The sequence below is a fragment of the Cetorhinus maximus genome, chromosome 1 (assembly GCF_964194155.1).
Source record: "Cetorhinus maximus chromosome 1, sCetMax3.hap1.1, whole genome shotgun sequence".
Lineage (NCBI taxonomy): Eukaryota > Metazoa > Chordata > Chondrichthyes > Lamniformes > Cetorhinidae > Cetorhinus > Cetorhinus maximus.
The window spans coordinates 239,580,286-239,593,217 of record NC_135879.1 but is presented as its reverse complement, the minus strand read 5'-3'; the positions used below and the strand labels follow the sequence as shown (position 1 = coordinate 239,593,217).

Genomic DNA, 12,932 nt, shown 5'->3' with positions numbered 1-12,932 from the left:
GCCACCTTACCAGCAGCCTTGGTTAGCTTGTGAGCCAATTTTGAACATTTTTGCCTCTTTCTTGCCAATATTCCTCCTGAAACTGCTGGTGCTTGCTAGGTTATTGTTCCTACAGTTACATAAAATGCACCACACCTGAACAAGCCCAACAGCTCCATCGTGGTGTTTATTCTACACACGAGTCTCTCCCATCTTTCATCATCTCACCCTATCTGCATATTTCTTTCTCCCTCATGTGTTTATCTAGCTTCCCCTTAAATGCATCTATGCTACTCATCTCAACTATTCCACGTGACGGCGAGTTTCACATTCTAAACACTCCGCTTCTATCCCTTCCCCTAGTGGCCTGTTCTTAATGTGAAGGCTGAGACAGAGTGTTAAAAGGATTTTCCGCTGGGGTAGGGTGGGTAAACATCAGCTGAGCCCTAATCCAGTCATCACCGAGAGTCGCCAACTCTGGTTGAATGTATTCCTGGAGGTATCATTACATGATCTCCCACCTCCAACTGGTCAAATGGCCTTTTAAGCCACCTCAAATACTGGTATAAATAATGAATGAAATTACTCAAAAGGAAATGAAACTGGAGTTGCTTGCAGGAAATTATCCCTTAATTTATGGGGACTCCAGGACAATCCTGGAGGGTTGCCAACTCCTAGCCTCACCTGATGGCTATGCACTTGCATCTTTACAAGTCAGTGTCTATATTAAAGAAATACCAGATACAATTGCATCAGCACTTGAGGGAGAGATAAGATGAGGGAACAGTAGCATGGTGATCATGTTACTGGACCAGCTACCAGAGGCCTGAACAAATGATCTGAAGACACGAGTTCAAATCCCGCCATAGTAGCTTGGAATTTAGCATCAGTAATGGTAACCATGTAACTACATAATGCCCTTTAGGGAAAGAAATCTAGTGTCCTTGCCCAATCTGGTCCATTTGTGATTCCAGGCCCACAGGAATGAGGTCGACTCTTGACTGCTTCCTGAAATGGCCTTGTAAGCCATTCAATAGGGCAATAAATGCTTACCTTGCCAGCGATACCGACACCCTGTGAAGAATATGAATACAGACCAAAGGCCTATGCTGGGGTCAGTGGGGAAGTCAAAGGCAAGACAGCACTGTGCACAGGCATGAATGAATCTCCAGTTATAGCACAACATTTGACTGTATGTTGGAGTGCGCTATGCTCTGGCTCAAGCCCTGCACAGCAAAAGCTGTCCACCTCTCTAGATTCCATACCTTCATTAACTGGTTGGATGATCCTTTCCAGCCCTCGAGACTGATAGAATTCTCGAATTCGCTTCTCTTCACCTGTAAAAGGAGGGAACATATTTCATGTAGTTTGGAATCGGATGGGGCCACAATATACAGGATATAAACAAGGCGGCATGGGGGGTGTCAGTGCACAGAATTCCACCTCAAGGGAATCTGTGCTGTGGGGAAATCCAAGAGTCATTGAGGTATGAATGACAAGGTTTTGCGACATGTCCCCATTCCTAGGGGAGGAAGATAGTGGGGAGATAACACAGCAAATTTAACCAAACGGCGATTGTAAGAAAAGTGAAAAGGTTGTGCCAGCTAATAAAAGGTTGTCCCTCCTTACGTCCATTCTCCCAAATTAACATTGAACAGTCTTCCCTTATGGCTGGATCTCAGCCCCAACACCCACCCCACCAAACCACATCCCCTCTTCACTGGAACACCACCCCCAAAACTTAGAATATGACATTGTGGGGTAAGAGCAGAGCTTGGCCTGCACCTAGGGCATCAGGCACAAATGCAGCTGCAGGTTTTGCCCTTTTGACCGATATTAAGCCCTGTCAGGTGCTGGGTCTATGCCAGGACTCTCCCAGGTAATGTTAAAGGCCCAAACAGGAAATAGTGCAGCTCCTGGAAGAAATAGGCACTTCTACTCTGGAACTGAGGAACAGATGTGCCACTCCTGTCTGGCACTGGTTGGTGGGGTGGGGGCAGGACAGATATAGTGGTATCTATCTCTGTTCCCCATCACATTATTCCAGACATTTATCACTCTTGAAAAGTAAAACTGGGCCAGGGTCAAAGAGGTATATTGAAAATTCACCCTCTACACAAGCCTTTGGTGGTTAGCTAGTGAATGAACTTACTCTCCTGTAGACCTGGTACTAGTTTGTAGACAATGTCCTGCATCACTCGATCGAGCTTAAGGTTAAGAAGAGGCTGTGTCTCGTGGATTTTGATATTGCACATTGGACAATATTTGCTGGTCTGCAGGTACTTCACGATGCAACTCTTACAGACTGGAAAGAGAAAGGGGCATTTTGAGATACACACTGGGCTCAGCACACTTAAATGTGTATACAGCAGCATACAGTGCAGAAGGAGGCCATTTCACCTGTGCCAACTCAGAATAGAGCTTTCCGATTAATCCACTCCCCTGCTCTTTCCCCATAGTCCTGCGATTTCTTTACGGCTGAAGTATTTATCCAATTCTCTTTTAAAAAAGTTACTATTGAATCTGCTTCCACCATTACTTCAGGCAGTGCATTCTAGGTCACCACAACTCACTGCACAACATTTCTTCTACATCTTCTCCTCCCCCATCCCATTCTTGTCAGTTGCCTGAAGTCTGTGGTCTATGCTTGCTGATCCTGTTGCCAGTGGAAACTAACCTGGGATGGAGAGAGAATCAAATGGAGGACTGAGTGCCCAGTACCAACCAATTCTGAGATATTCCACTGAAGTTACAGCACAGAAACAGGCTACTTGGTTCAACATTCTGCCAGCGGTTATGATCTGCACAAGCTTCTTTTCTACTTACTTCATCTAACCCCATTCACATATCCTTCTATTCCTTTCTTCCTCATATACTGATCTGGATTCTCCTCAAATACACCTCTGCTATTTGTCTCAACTACTCCCGGTGGTAGCACGTTCCACATTCTAACTACCTTCCGAGTAAAGAATTTTTCCTTGAATTCTCAACTGAATTTATTCGTGACTATCTTATATTGATGGCCCCTAATTCTGGTCTTCCCCTCAAGTGGAAGGATCCTCCTTCTGTACGCCCTATCGAACCCTTTCATAACCTTAAAAAGACATCAGAGGAAGAACAATGCCACAGCATGGCTGCACTTTGATCAAAGCTCCCCTTACGCAGTGCAGGGAATTAGTCATTGAATGCTTTCATGATCTTACTTCCCGGCCCCAGCGCAAAACATCCATAACCTAAGCCAGCTTGCAAACTGCCTCAGTTTTCTTTCACTCTGGCCACAAGGAAAGAAAAGTATTTCTGGAAAAATAGCATCACCTGCTGGCATTATCAAGAATTGCAAGAGATCAGAAATTAGATTTAAAGTCACAAATATTACAAAATGAGAAGCAGAAAAGCAATCTTTTTTTTTAAAATTCGTTCATGGAATGTGGGCATTGCTGGCTGGGCCAGCATTTATTGCCCATCCCTAAATGTCCTTGAGAACTGAGTGGCATTTTTAAGAGTCAACCAGATTGCTGTGGATCTGGAGTCACATGACCAGTCTGACCTATCCTTCCCTAAAGGACTTTAGTGAACCAGGCGGTTTTTTTTAAAAAAAAAAATGACAGTCGACAGTGGTTCCATGGTCACCATTACACAATTAACTCCAGGTTTTTTTTTATTGAATTCAAATTCAATTGGTGGGATTTGCATCCGGGTCCCCTGGGTATCTGGAGTAATAGTCCGGTGACAATCCCACTGCCTTAGGTGAAAAATAAGTTCATGTTTCAAGTGGATGCTTTGTCAGAACTGCTTATAAGAGAACTGAGTGATACGAGTGGGGAAATGGAGGAGTGGAGATGTAATAGCGGAGTAGGTGAGAGGGGCTGAATGGCCTACTGTTCCTAACAGGAAGCATCCCCACACACAGTGTCCTTTCTCTCAGGTGTGCTGACAGACCAGCTGTATTTCCAGACTACCTCATTTCTTTCAGATCTGAAATTTTCTGCTGCCATTGGCATGTAAAATTGAGAAACTGAAGAATGAAACACAAAGCACTTGCAGACAATTATGTAATTTTGATGTGTAGTTACTGTTGCAACGTACAAAACCTGGATTGTTTTGCTACAAGCTCCCACACACAGCGACGTGATAATGGCCAGATAATCTGTTTTTTTAATGTAATGTAATGTTGGTTGAGGTCTGGATTAGCCAGGACACTGGGGAGAACTCGCCTGCTCTTCTCAGAAATAGCGCTATGAGATGTATCTCTGTGGTACTGATTTACCATCTTTTTTTAAATGGTACATTTAAAATATCTAGGATGTCACATTTAAGATGCCAAGCAATATTAAAACGTCGTTGCTTCTGACCTGCAGCATGAAATTGACAAGCATGTTGCAAATCTGCAAAGTTCCGTGAGCAACCACCAATTAAACTCTGGTTGGCCTGAGCCTCTGCTGTCTGAGCCAATAGGCTTTGTGACAAAGATAAACTTTCGCTCCTCATCCTTCTTTATCTGTCTGCAGCATTTGACATGGTTGACTACACCATCCTCCTCCAACACCTCTCCACTGTCATCCAACTGGGTGGGACTGCTCTCATCTGGCTCCATTCGCATCCAATTGTAGCCAGAGAATCAGTTGCAATGGCTTTGCTTCCTGCTCCAGCACCGTTACCTCTGGTATCTCCAAGGAGCTATCCTCGGTCTCCTAAAATTTCTCAACTATATGCTGCCCCTCAGTGACATCATCCAAAGACACAACTTTCATTTTCACATGCATGTTCATGTCACCCAGCTCTACCTCACTACCACCTCTCTGAGCATCTCTACTGTTGCTAAATTATCTGACTGCTTATATGACAGCCAAGTACTAGCTAAGCAGAATTTTCCTCCAATTAAATTTGGGTTCCCGTTCCAAACTGCATTCCCTATTTACTGACTACATACCTCTATGCCAACTGCCTGAGATTAAGCCAATTTGTTCACAACCTTGGTTTCATATTCGATCCAGAGATGAGCTTTGGGCCTCATATTCATACAATCACTAAGACCAGTCAACTCCACCTCTGTAGCGTTTCCTGACTTCGTCCCTGTCTCAGCTCAGCTGCTGCTGAAACCCTCCTTCATGCCCTTATTACCTCTCGACTCTACTATTCTAATGCTGCTCTCCCACATTCTACCCTCCATAAACATTAGATCATCAGGAACTCTGCTGTCCATGTCTTAACATGTACCAAGTCCTGTTCCCCTATCATTCGTGTGTTCACTAACCTACATTTGCTCTTGGTCAAGCAAGATCTCAATTTTAAAATTCTCATCCCGGTTTTCAAATCTCTCCATGGTCTTGCCTCCTCCCCATCTCTAATCTCCTCTAACTCCACAACCCTTCAAGATATCTGCACTCCTCCAATTCTGACTTCTTCAGTATTTCCAATTATAATTGCTCCACCATTGGTCGCAATGTCTTCAGCTGTTGAGGCCCCAAGTTCTGGAAATACCTCCCTCCACACCTACCTCTCTTTCCCCCTTTAAGACACTTTGTAAAACCTATCTCTTTGACCAAGCTTTTGATCATCTGACCTAACCTCTCCTTATGTGGCTCGGTGTCATACTTTGTTTTATAATGCACCTGTGAATCGCCTTAGGTTGTTTCATTACTTTAATAGTGCCATTACTGTTGTTGTTAAAGGGACACAGCTCCATGGTGGCAGAAATAATAGACTATTATGCTACAAAACACACCAGTCCTTAGAAAAGATTTTATGATCTGACTTACTGTGAGACACACTAATGGGTGGAAAAACAAAATCACATTTAAGCCAGCATATTTTACTAGTGACATTTCTTATGCAATATGCTTAAAGCAACCTCTCAAAAATCACTTCCTGCCCCAGCGATAGACCTGTAACCACTAGTGCTTTACCGTAATGTTAACTAGCTCGAAATTCTCCCTCCAGGCACAATAAACATGAAGTTCTGTAGTGTATTTAAAGACAAAACATCGTAAAGGTGTTTCACAGAAATGTTACCAAAATTTGACATTGAGCCAAGGACAGGCCAAAGACGTCGGTTTAAAGGTAAAAAAGAAAATGCTGGAAAAAAGCAGCAGGTCTGGCTCTTTGCAGTCAAAGAAGAGAGTCATATTGGGCTTGAAATGTTAACTCTGTTTCTCTCTCCACAGATGCTGTCAGACCTGCTGAGTTTCTCCAGTGCTTTCTGTTCTTATGCAAGAATTCCAACATTCACAGTATTTTAGGTTTTGAGGAATGCCTTGAAGAAAGAAGTTGCTATGTAATTTTCTAGGCCATTTCAGAGGGCGGTTAAGTCAACCACATTGCCATGGGTCTGCAGTGATGTGGCCAGACCAGATAAAGACAGTCAGCACGAGTGATTGAGGGGTCAGTTCTGTAGTTACCCAGGAGTGAGACTAGGATTTTTTGGTCTAACATTTCCTAACAGATAAGTCCCACAGAACTATTCAAAGTCCCTAACTCAAGCTCAGGAGTAGGAGCCTTTTGGGGAAGGTCCAATAGAACCCTAGAAAAGTTACAGCACAGAATGAGGCCGTTCAGCCCATAGTGTCTGTGCTGGCTAAACTCCCCTGCTCCCATCTGTGGGGTTCTGATGCAAATCTTGGGTTGGACATGTGGTCTCAGATTGTCTGGAGACCAGAAGACCTGGGCCATGAGAAATCATTCTATCATAACTCATGTTTATTTGTTCAGAAAGCACAAATATTGATACTATGCCAAGATGAAGAGTTTGCCATTTCCTGGAACTAACTTCCCTCACTTTGACAAGGCTAAAGATTCAACCATACAATGCTCATGCTTGCTAGTATACAGGCAGCAGGTAAAAAAAATAGATTAGACAAAGATCATCAGAAAGACACAGATGTAAAACAACAGTGCTATACTGTAAGCAACTGGCCCAGCAGAAATTCTTATATTGTATTACAGAGTATTTCTTTGCACCAACTACAGCTGTGCTTTTGCTTGATTCCTTTTCTATATCGCCTCTCTACCCACACGTATGATGTGCATCTGTGAAGCATATTTCACTGGGCAGCTAGAGTGAATACTTTAAAACACAAATCAAGGTGCTACTGAGAGCACTCTTTAACCAAATGTTGGTCTCCTCTTCTAAAAGGTGCTGCCCTGGCTCACTGGGTGGAAGGCACACTAAAATCTCACCCAAGGAACCATTCTTCATATGTGAACGCAGGTGATGAGCACAGGCAGGCTATTCCACTATTTGGGAACCCAACCAATCCGCGCATGCATGCACGCACGCACACGTGCACAGATCTTTCACTGATTTTCATTCTCCATCAAATTCTGCATCTGGTTTCTTGGCCCTAGTATAGGAGATTGAACAAAGGTCAGACTCAAAGCAGATACTTTTTTGACTTCAGGTCATATCACGACATGGGAGATTTGTTGAGCATCTTCAAGACAGATAGATACATTTTTGATCTCTCAGGGATTCAAGAGATATGGGGAGCTGGTGGGAAAGCGGAGTTGAGGTAGGCGATCAACCATGGTACTACTGAATGGCAGGGCCATATAGTCTACACCTGCTCCTAGAATAGATATTTGAGGGAGCGGACAATGAAGGCCATTATTTCTTGGAGCTGACCATCTGGAGTGCAAAGATGTTTTAGGTACTGTGTTTGTAATGTTCAAGCAGGCACAACTTTAACATCTTATCAGCTGACTTGGCTGTTTGAAACATCCCAAGTAAAAGATGTCTATTTTGAATAGAGCATTCATCCTGTCTGTCGTGTCCTGCAGTTTGAGGTTCCATGAAGAGTGGCATAGCATGGGCATGGAATAGAGCAGAGACCAAACTGCCTCTCCAGCGAATCATAGGCCAGATAGTCTTCCCTCTGGTAAAATACTAGAATCTATAATATGGGATTCTTGGATACAATATTTGAGTAATTTGAGGCAGGTCATGTGCTACATTTAAGAGGCTGGGGACTTTCTTCACCTCATATCCATGTGTGTTGTAGATGAATTAAGAGAGACTGATCACTAGACAGGCAATTAGACAACAACTCTATTATTGTTGGATCATGTAAATGCCAGGATGCTAGAGATGGCCGAGGAGAATCTTGTTTTTTCTGTCATCTGGAAATTCCTACGTTCCTATGAAACTTTTAAAAGACTAGTTAATCAGGACCAGTCAGAATTATATACAAGGCTGGAAAAAAAGTCTTTAAACAGAGGGTGGTTAGAATATGGAATGCTCTGCAGCAAACATCACTGACGTAGACTCTAAATTATTTTAATAGGGAATTAAAGAGTGGCCTGCAAGAGAAACATATTGAAGAATACTGGAGAGTGAGCACGAGTGTGTGATTAGACTGGATAGCTCACATGGAGAAAGACCATGTGCATACACAGTAATGTCCTCTAAAATACTGTAACTATCATTTTAAATCAGTCACCACTAACCATTCACATGCACCTTCCCTTTCTGTCAAATAACACTGATGCTGAAGCAGTGGGCTACTGCCTGAAATTTCAGTTAAGAACAATGAGTGGGGCAGGCAAATAGAGGAAGGACTTCTTCTCCAAACCACCCTGGGCTAGAAGCTTCTCTCTTCCCTTTTTACTGGGCATGCAGTACATGGGTGCCAGCAACCTTCCTGTGCTTCATCCAAGTGTTCATTCTTCCAACTACAAGTTTAGGCAGTCATGGAAAACTATTCAGGAACTATGGTGCAGTCACTTGGCAATTGATGTTCCTGGTTTTTGCTTTGGCAATGGGGTGTAACAGGTCGGTGGTGCTTGCAAACTACTTTAAATGTGTGTGAGAATGTACATGTATGAGTGAGTGTGAGAAGCTATGTGTGTCTATAAAGACAGCAGAAGTCTGTTAATGAATTATTCAGTCCCTAGCCAAGCTGTTCCAGTACAGCTCCAACACTGGTATCTACCCAACAATGAGGAAAACTACCCAGGTGTGTTCCACATCCACAAAAAGCAGGACAAATCCGATTTGGTTAATTACTGGCCCAACAACCTCCTCTCGACCATCAAAGTGATGGAAGGTGTCGTCAACAGCATGGTAAAGCAGCACTTATAAGGCAATAGCCAGTTCACTGATGCTCAGTTTTGGTTCTGCCAGGGTCACTTGGTTCCTGGCCTCATTACAGCCTTGGGCCAAACATGGGCAAGAGGGCTGAACTCCAAAGGTGAGGTGAGAGCAACTGCCCTTGAGATCAAGGCAGCATTTGACCGGGCGTGGCATCAGGGAGCCCCAGGAAAACTGAAGTCAATGGGAATCAGGGGGAAATCTCTCCACTGGTTGGAGTCATGCCTGGCACAAAGGAAGATGGTTGTGGCCGTTGGAGGCCAAATCATCAGTCCCGGGACACTGCTGCAGTGATTCTTCAGGGTTGTGTCCTAGGCCCAACCATCTTCAGCTGCTTCATTAATGACCTTCTCTCTAATATAAAAAGGTCAAATGTGAGAATGTTTGCTGATGAATGTTCAGCACCATCCTCAGAAACTGAGACAGTTCCAGTCCATATGTAGCAATACCTGAACAACATTCAGGCTTGGGCTGATGTGGCAAGTGGCATTTGTGCCACAAAAGTGCCAGGCAATGACCATTTCCAACATGAAGGAGTCTAACCATCTCCCCTTGACATTCAATGGTATTACCATGGGTCAGAAACTGATCTGGTGCAGCCAGCATTTGACCGAGTGTGGCATCCAAGAGCCCTAGCAAAACTGGAGTCAAAAGGAATCAGGGGGAAAACTCTCCACTGGTTGGAGTCATACCTAGCACAAAAGGAAGATGGTTGTGGTTGTTGGAGGTCACTCATCTAAGCTCCAGGAGTTCCTCAGGGTAGCATCCTCGGCCCAACCATCTTCAGCTGCTTCAATGACCTTCCTTCCATCATAAGGTCAGAAGTGGGGATGTTCGCTAATGATTGCACAATGTTCAGCACCATTTATGACTCCTCAGATACTGAAGCAGTCCATGTCCAAATGCAGCAAGACTTGGACAATATCCAGGCTTGGGCTGATAAATGGCAAGTAACATTCACGCCACACAAGTGTCAAGCAATGACCATCTCCAACAAGAGAGAATCCAACCATCAACGTTCTTGTTCATTGGCACTACCATCACTGGATCCTGCACTATCAACATCCCGGGGTGGGGGGGGGGTTACCATTGACCAGAACCTAAACTGGACTAGCTATATAAATACTGTGGCTACAAGGGCAGGTCAGAGGCTAGGAATCGGGTGACAATTAGCTCACCTCCTGACTCCCCAAAGCCTGTCCACCATCTACAAGGCACAAGTCAGGAGTGTGGTGGAGTACTCCCCACTAGCCTGGATGAGTGCAGCTACAACAACACAAGAAGCTTGACACCATCCAGGACAAAGCAGCCCGCTTGATTGGCACCATATCCACAAACATTCACTCCCTCCACCATCAACGCACAGTAGCAGCAGTGTGCACCACCTACAATATGCACTGCAGGAATTCACCAAGGCTCCTTAGGCGGCACCTTCCAAACCCATGACCACTACCATCTAGAAGGACAAGGGCAGCAGATAGATGGGAACACCACCACCTGAAAGTTCCCCTTCAAGTCACTCACCATCCTGACTTGGAAATATATCACTGTTCCTTCACAGTCGCTGGGTCAAAATCCTGGAACTCCCTCCCTAATAGCACTGTGGGTGTAGCTACACCACATGGCCTGCAGCGGTTCAAGAAGGTGGCTCAAGTCCACCTTCAAGTGCAATTAGGGTTGGGCAACAAATACTGGCCTTGCCAGCAATGCTCACATCCCACAAAGAATAATAAAAAAAACTCAAGTTGGGGCTTGGCCTGGGGCTGTTCTCACTCAATTTGCACACAGGACTCTCGTAAGTAGGAACCCTGGATGATTCTCCAACATCCCCCCACCACCACCCCCGGCATTCTCCCATGTCACGGGATGTTGTGGCCCATCAATTCTTGTCCTACTTCAGGACTTCCCCCAAATCCCTCTCCCCCACACAGTATTTTTGAAGCATTACTCAGCATTTTCTCCACAAGAACTTTTAGAGTCTATAACCCTGATTAAATTTCACAACTACTTCAAAATTTGCTACAGTCATCTCTTTTCTGCAGAGAGATATGGAGATTTAAGTGCTCCAATAAAAGGCACAATTATATTAAGAGTTACAATGTATTCAGTTACTGCTGAGACATAACAATATCAGCTACATTTATTACGGGAGGTTAAGTTCACATATGGAGAACAGAAAAGTTTTTTTTTTTAAAAACTTGCGTGAAATGTTTGAGCTCAACAAGGTGAGGGCATTAATACTGGAGACAGACGCTGCACTGGAAGCAAGCAGTGTCAGTACCAAGCGCTTTCGGATCAGACAATCCCAGAGCGTGCCTTTGAGCTTAACTTAAACCCAGAGCAACCGTCAAGCCTTCTTTGCCACCTAGTGTCCCGAAGACAACCATGGATTCTAAAGTGCTGGGAACTCAGAAGATATCAGTGTATCACAAACTATATATTTGTGTCAGCCACAGCTCAATACGTAACACTCAGGGTCAGAAGGCTGTGGGTTCAGGACCCACTCGAGACCCTTAACACATAAGCTAGGGTTGGATGCTCCCAATGCAGTACTGAGAGAATGCAGCAATGTTGGAGGTATCATTTTTCAGGGAGACACCAGGGCACAGAAAAATTCCACAGCATGATTTGAAGAGTAGAGGAATTCCCAACCAATGAAGGCTTTGGCCAGGAAAAATGGGGAGGCGATGGCATAGTGGTATTGTCACTGGACTAGTAACCCAGAGACCCAGGGTAATGCTCCGGGCACTTGGGTTCGAATCTCACCATGGCAGACGATGGAATTGGAATTCAATAAAAATCTGGAATGGCCATAAAACCATTGTTGATTGTTGTTAAAACCCAACTGGTTCACTAATGCCCTTTAGGGAAGGAAATCTGCTGTCCTTACCTGTGACTCCAGACCCACAGCAATGTGGTGGACTCTCAAATGCCCTCTGGCCTAGCAAGCCATTCAGTTGTATCAAACCACTACAAAGCCTCAAAAAAATAAATAAATAAAATAAAGGAATGAAACCGGACGGTCCATCTGGCATCAACTTAGGCACCAGAAATGACAACTAAAATCTCAGCCATGATTGAATGGCGGAGCAGACTTGATGGGCCGAATGGCCTAATTTCTGCTCCCATGTCTTACGGTTAACCCTGCAAAGTCCTCCTTACTAATGTCTGGGGGCTAGTTCCAAAATTGGGAGAGCTGTCTCACAGACTAGTCAAGCAATAGCCTGACATAGTCATCCTCATGGAATCATACCTTACAGATAACGTCCCAAACACCACCATCACCATTCCTGGATATGTCCTGTCCCACAGGCAGGACAGACCCAGCAGAGATGGTGGCACAGTGGTATACAGTGGGGAGGGAGTTGACCTGGGAGTCCTCAACATTGAGTCTGGACCCCATGAAGTCTCATGGCATCGGGTCAAACATGGGCAAGGAAACCTCCTGCTGATTACCACATACCGCTCTCCCTCAGCTGATGAATCAGTGCTCCTCTGTGTTGAGCACAACTTTGAGAAAGCACGGAGGGAGGCAAGGACGCAGAATGTACTCTGGGTGGGGGACTTCAATATCCACCACCAAGAGTGGCTCGGTAGCACCACTACTGACCGAGTCGGCTGAGTCCTAAATGACATAGCTGCTAGGCTGGGTTTGCGGCAGGTGGAGAGGGGACCATCAAGAGGGAAAAACATACTTGACCTCATCTTCACCAACCTGTCTGTCGCAGATGGATCTGTCCATTACAGTATCGGTAAGAGTGACCGCCGCACAGTCCTTGTGGAGACTATGCCCCCTGTGTTGTGTGGCACTACCACCATGCTAAATGGGATAGATTTCAAACAGATCTAGCAACTCAAGCCTGGGCAT

General features: G+C 44.7%; 1 protein-coding gene across 2 annotated transcripts in view; it reads right to left on the bottom strand.

Moving 5' to 3' along the window:
* Nucleotides 1-12,932, bottom strand: part of pcgf1 (polycomb group ring finger 1) — a 46,857-nt gene that overhangs the window by 18,955 nt on the left and 14,970 nt on the right. Inside the window, exons 3-4 of one of the 2 annotated variants that reach the window (XM_078554742.1) lie at nt 2,132-2,284; nt 1,245-1,316 (exon numbers count right to left, since the gene is read on the bottom strand). In XM_078554742.1, the coding sequence (XP_078410868.1) occupies nt 1,245-1,316; nt 2,132-2,284 (225 nt within the window). The remainder of the gene's footprint in view (nt 1-1,244; nt 1,317-2,131; nt 2,285-12,932) is intronic. The other variant, XM_078554748.1, reaches the window with a different exon arrangement.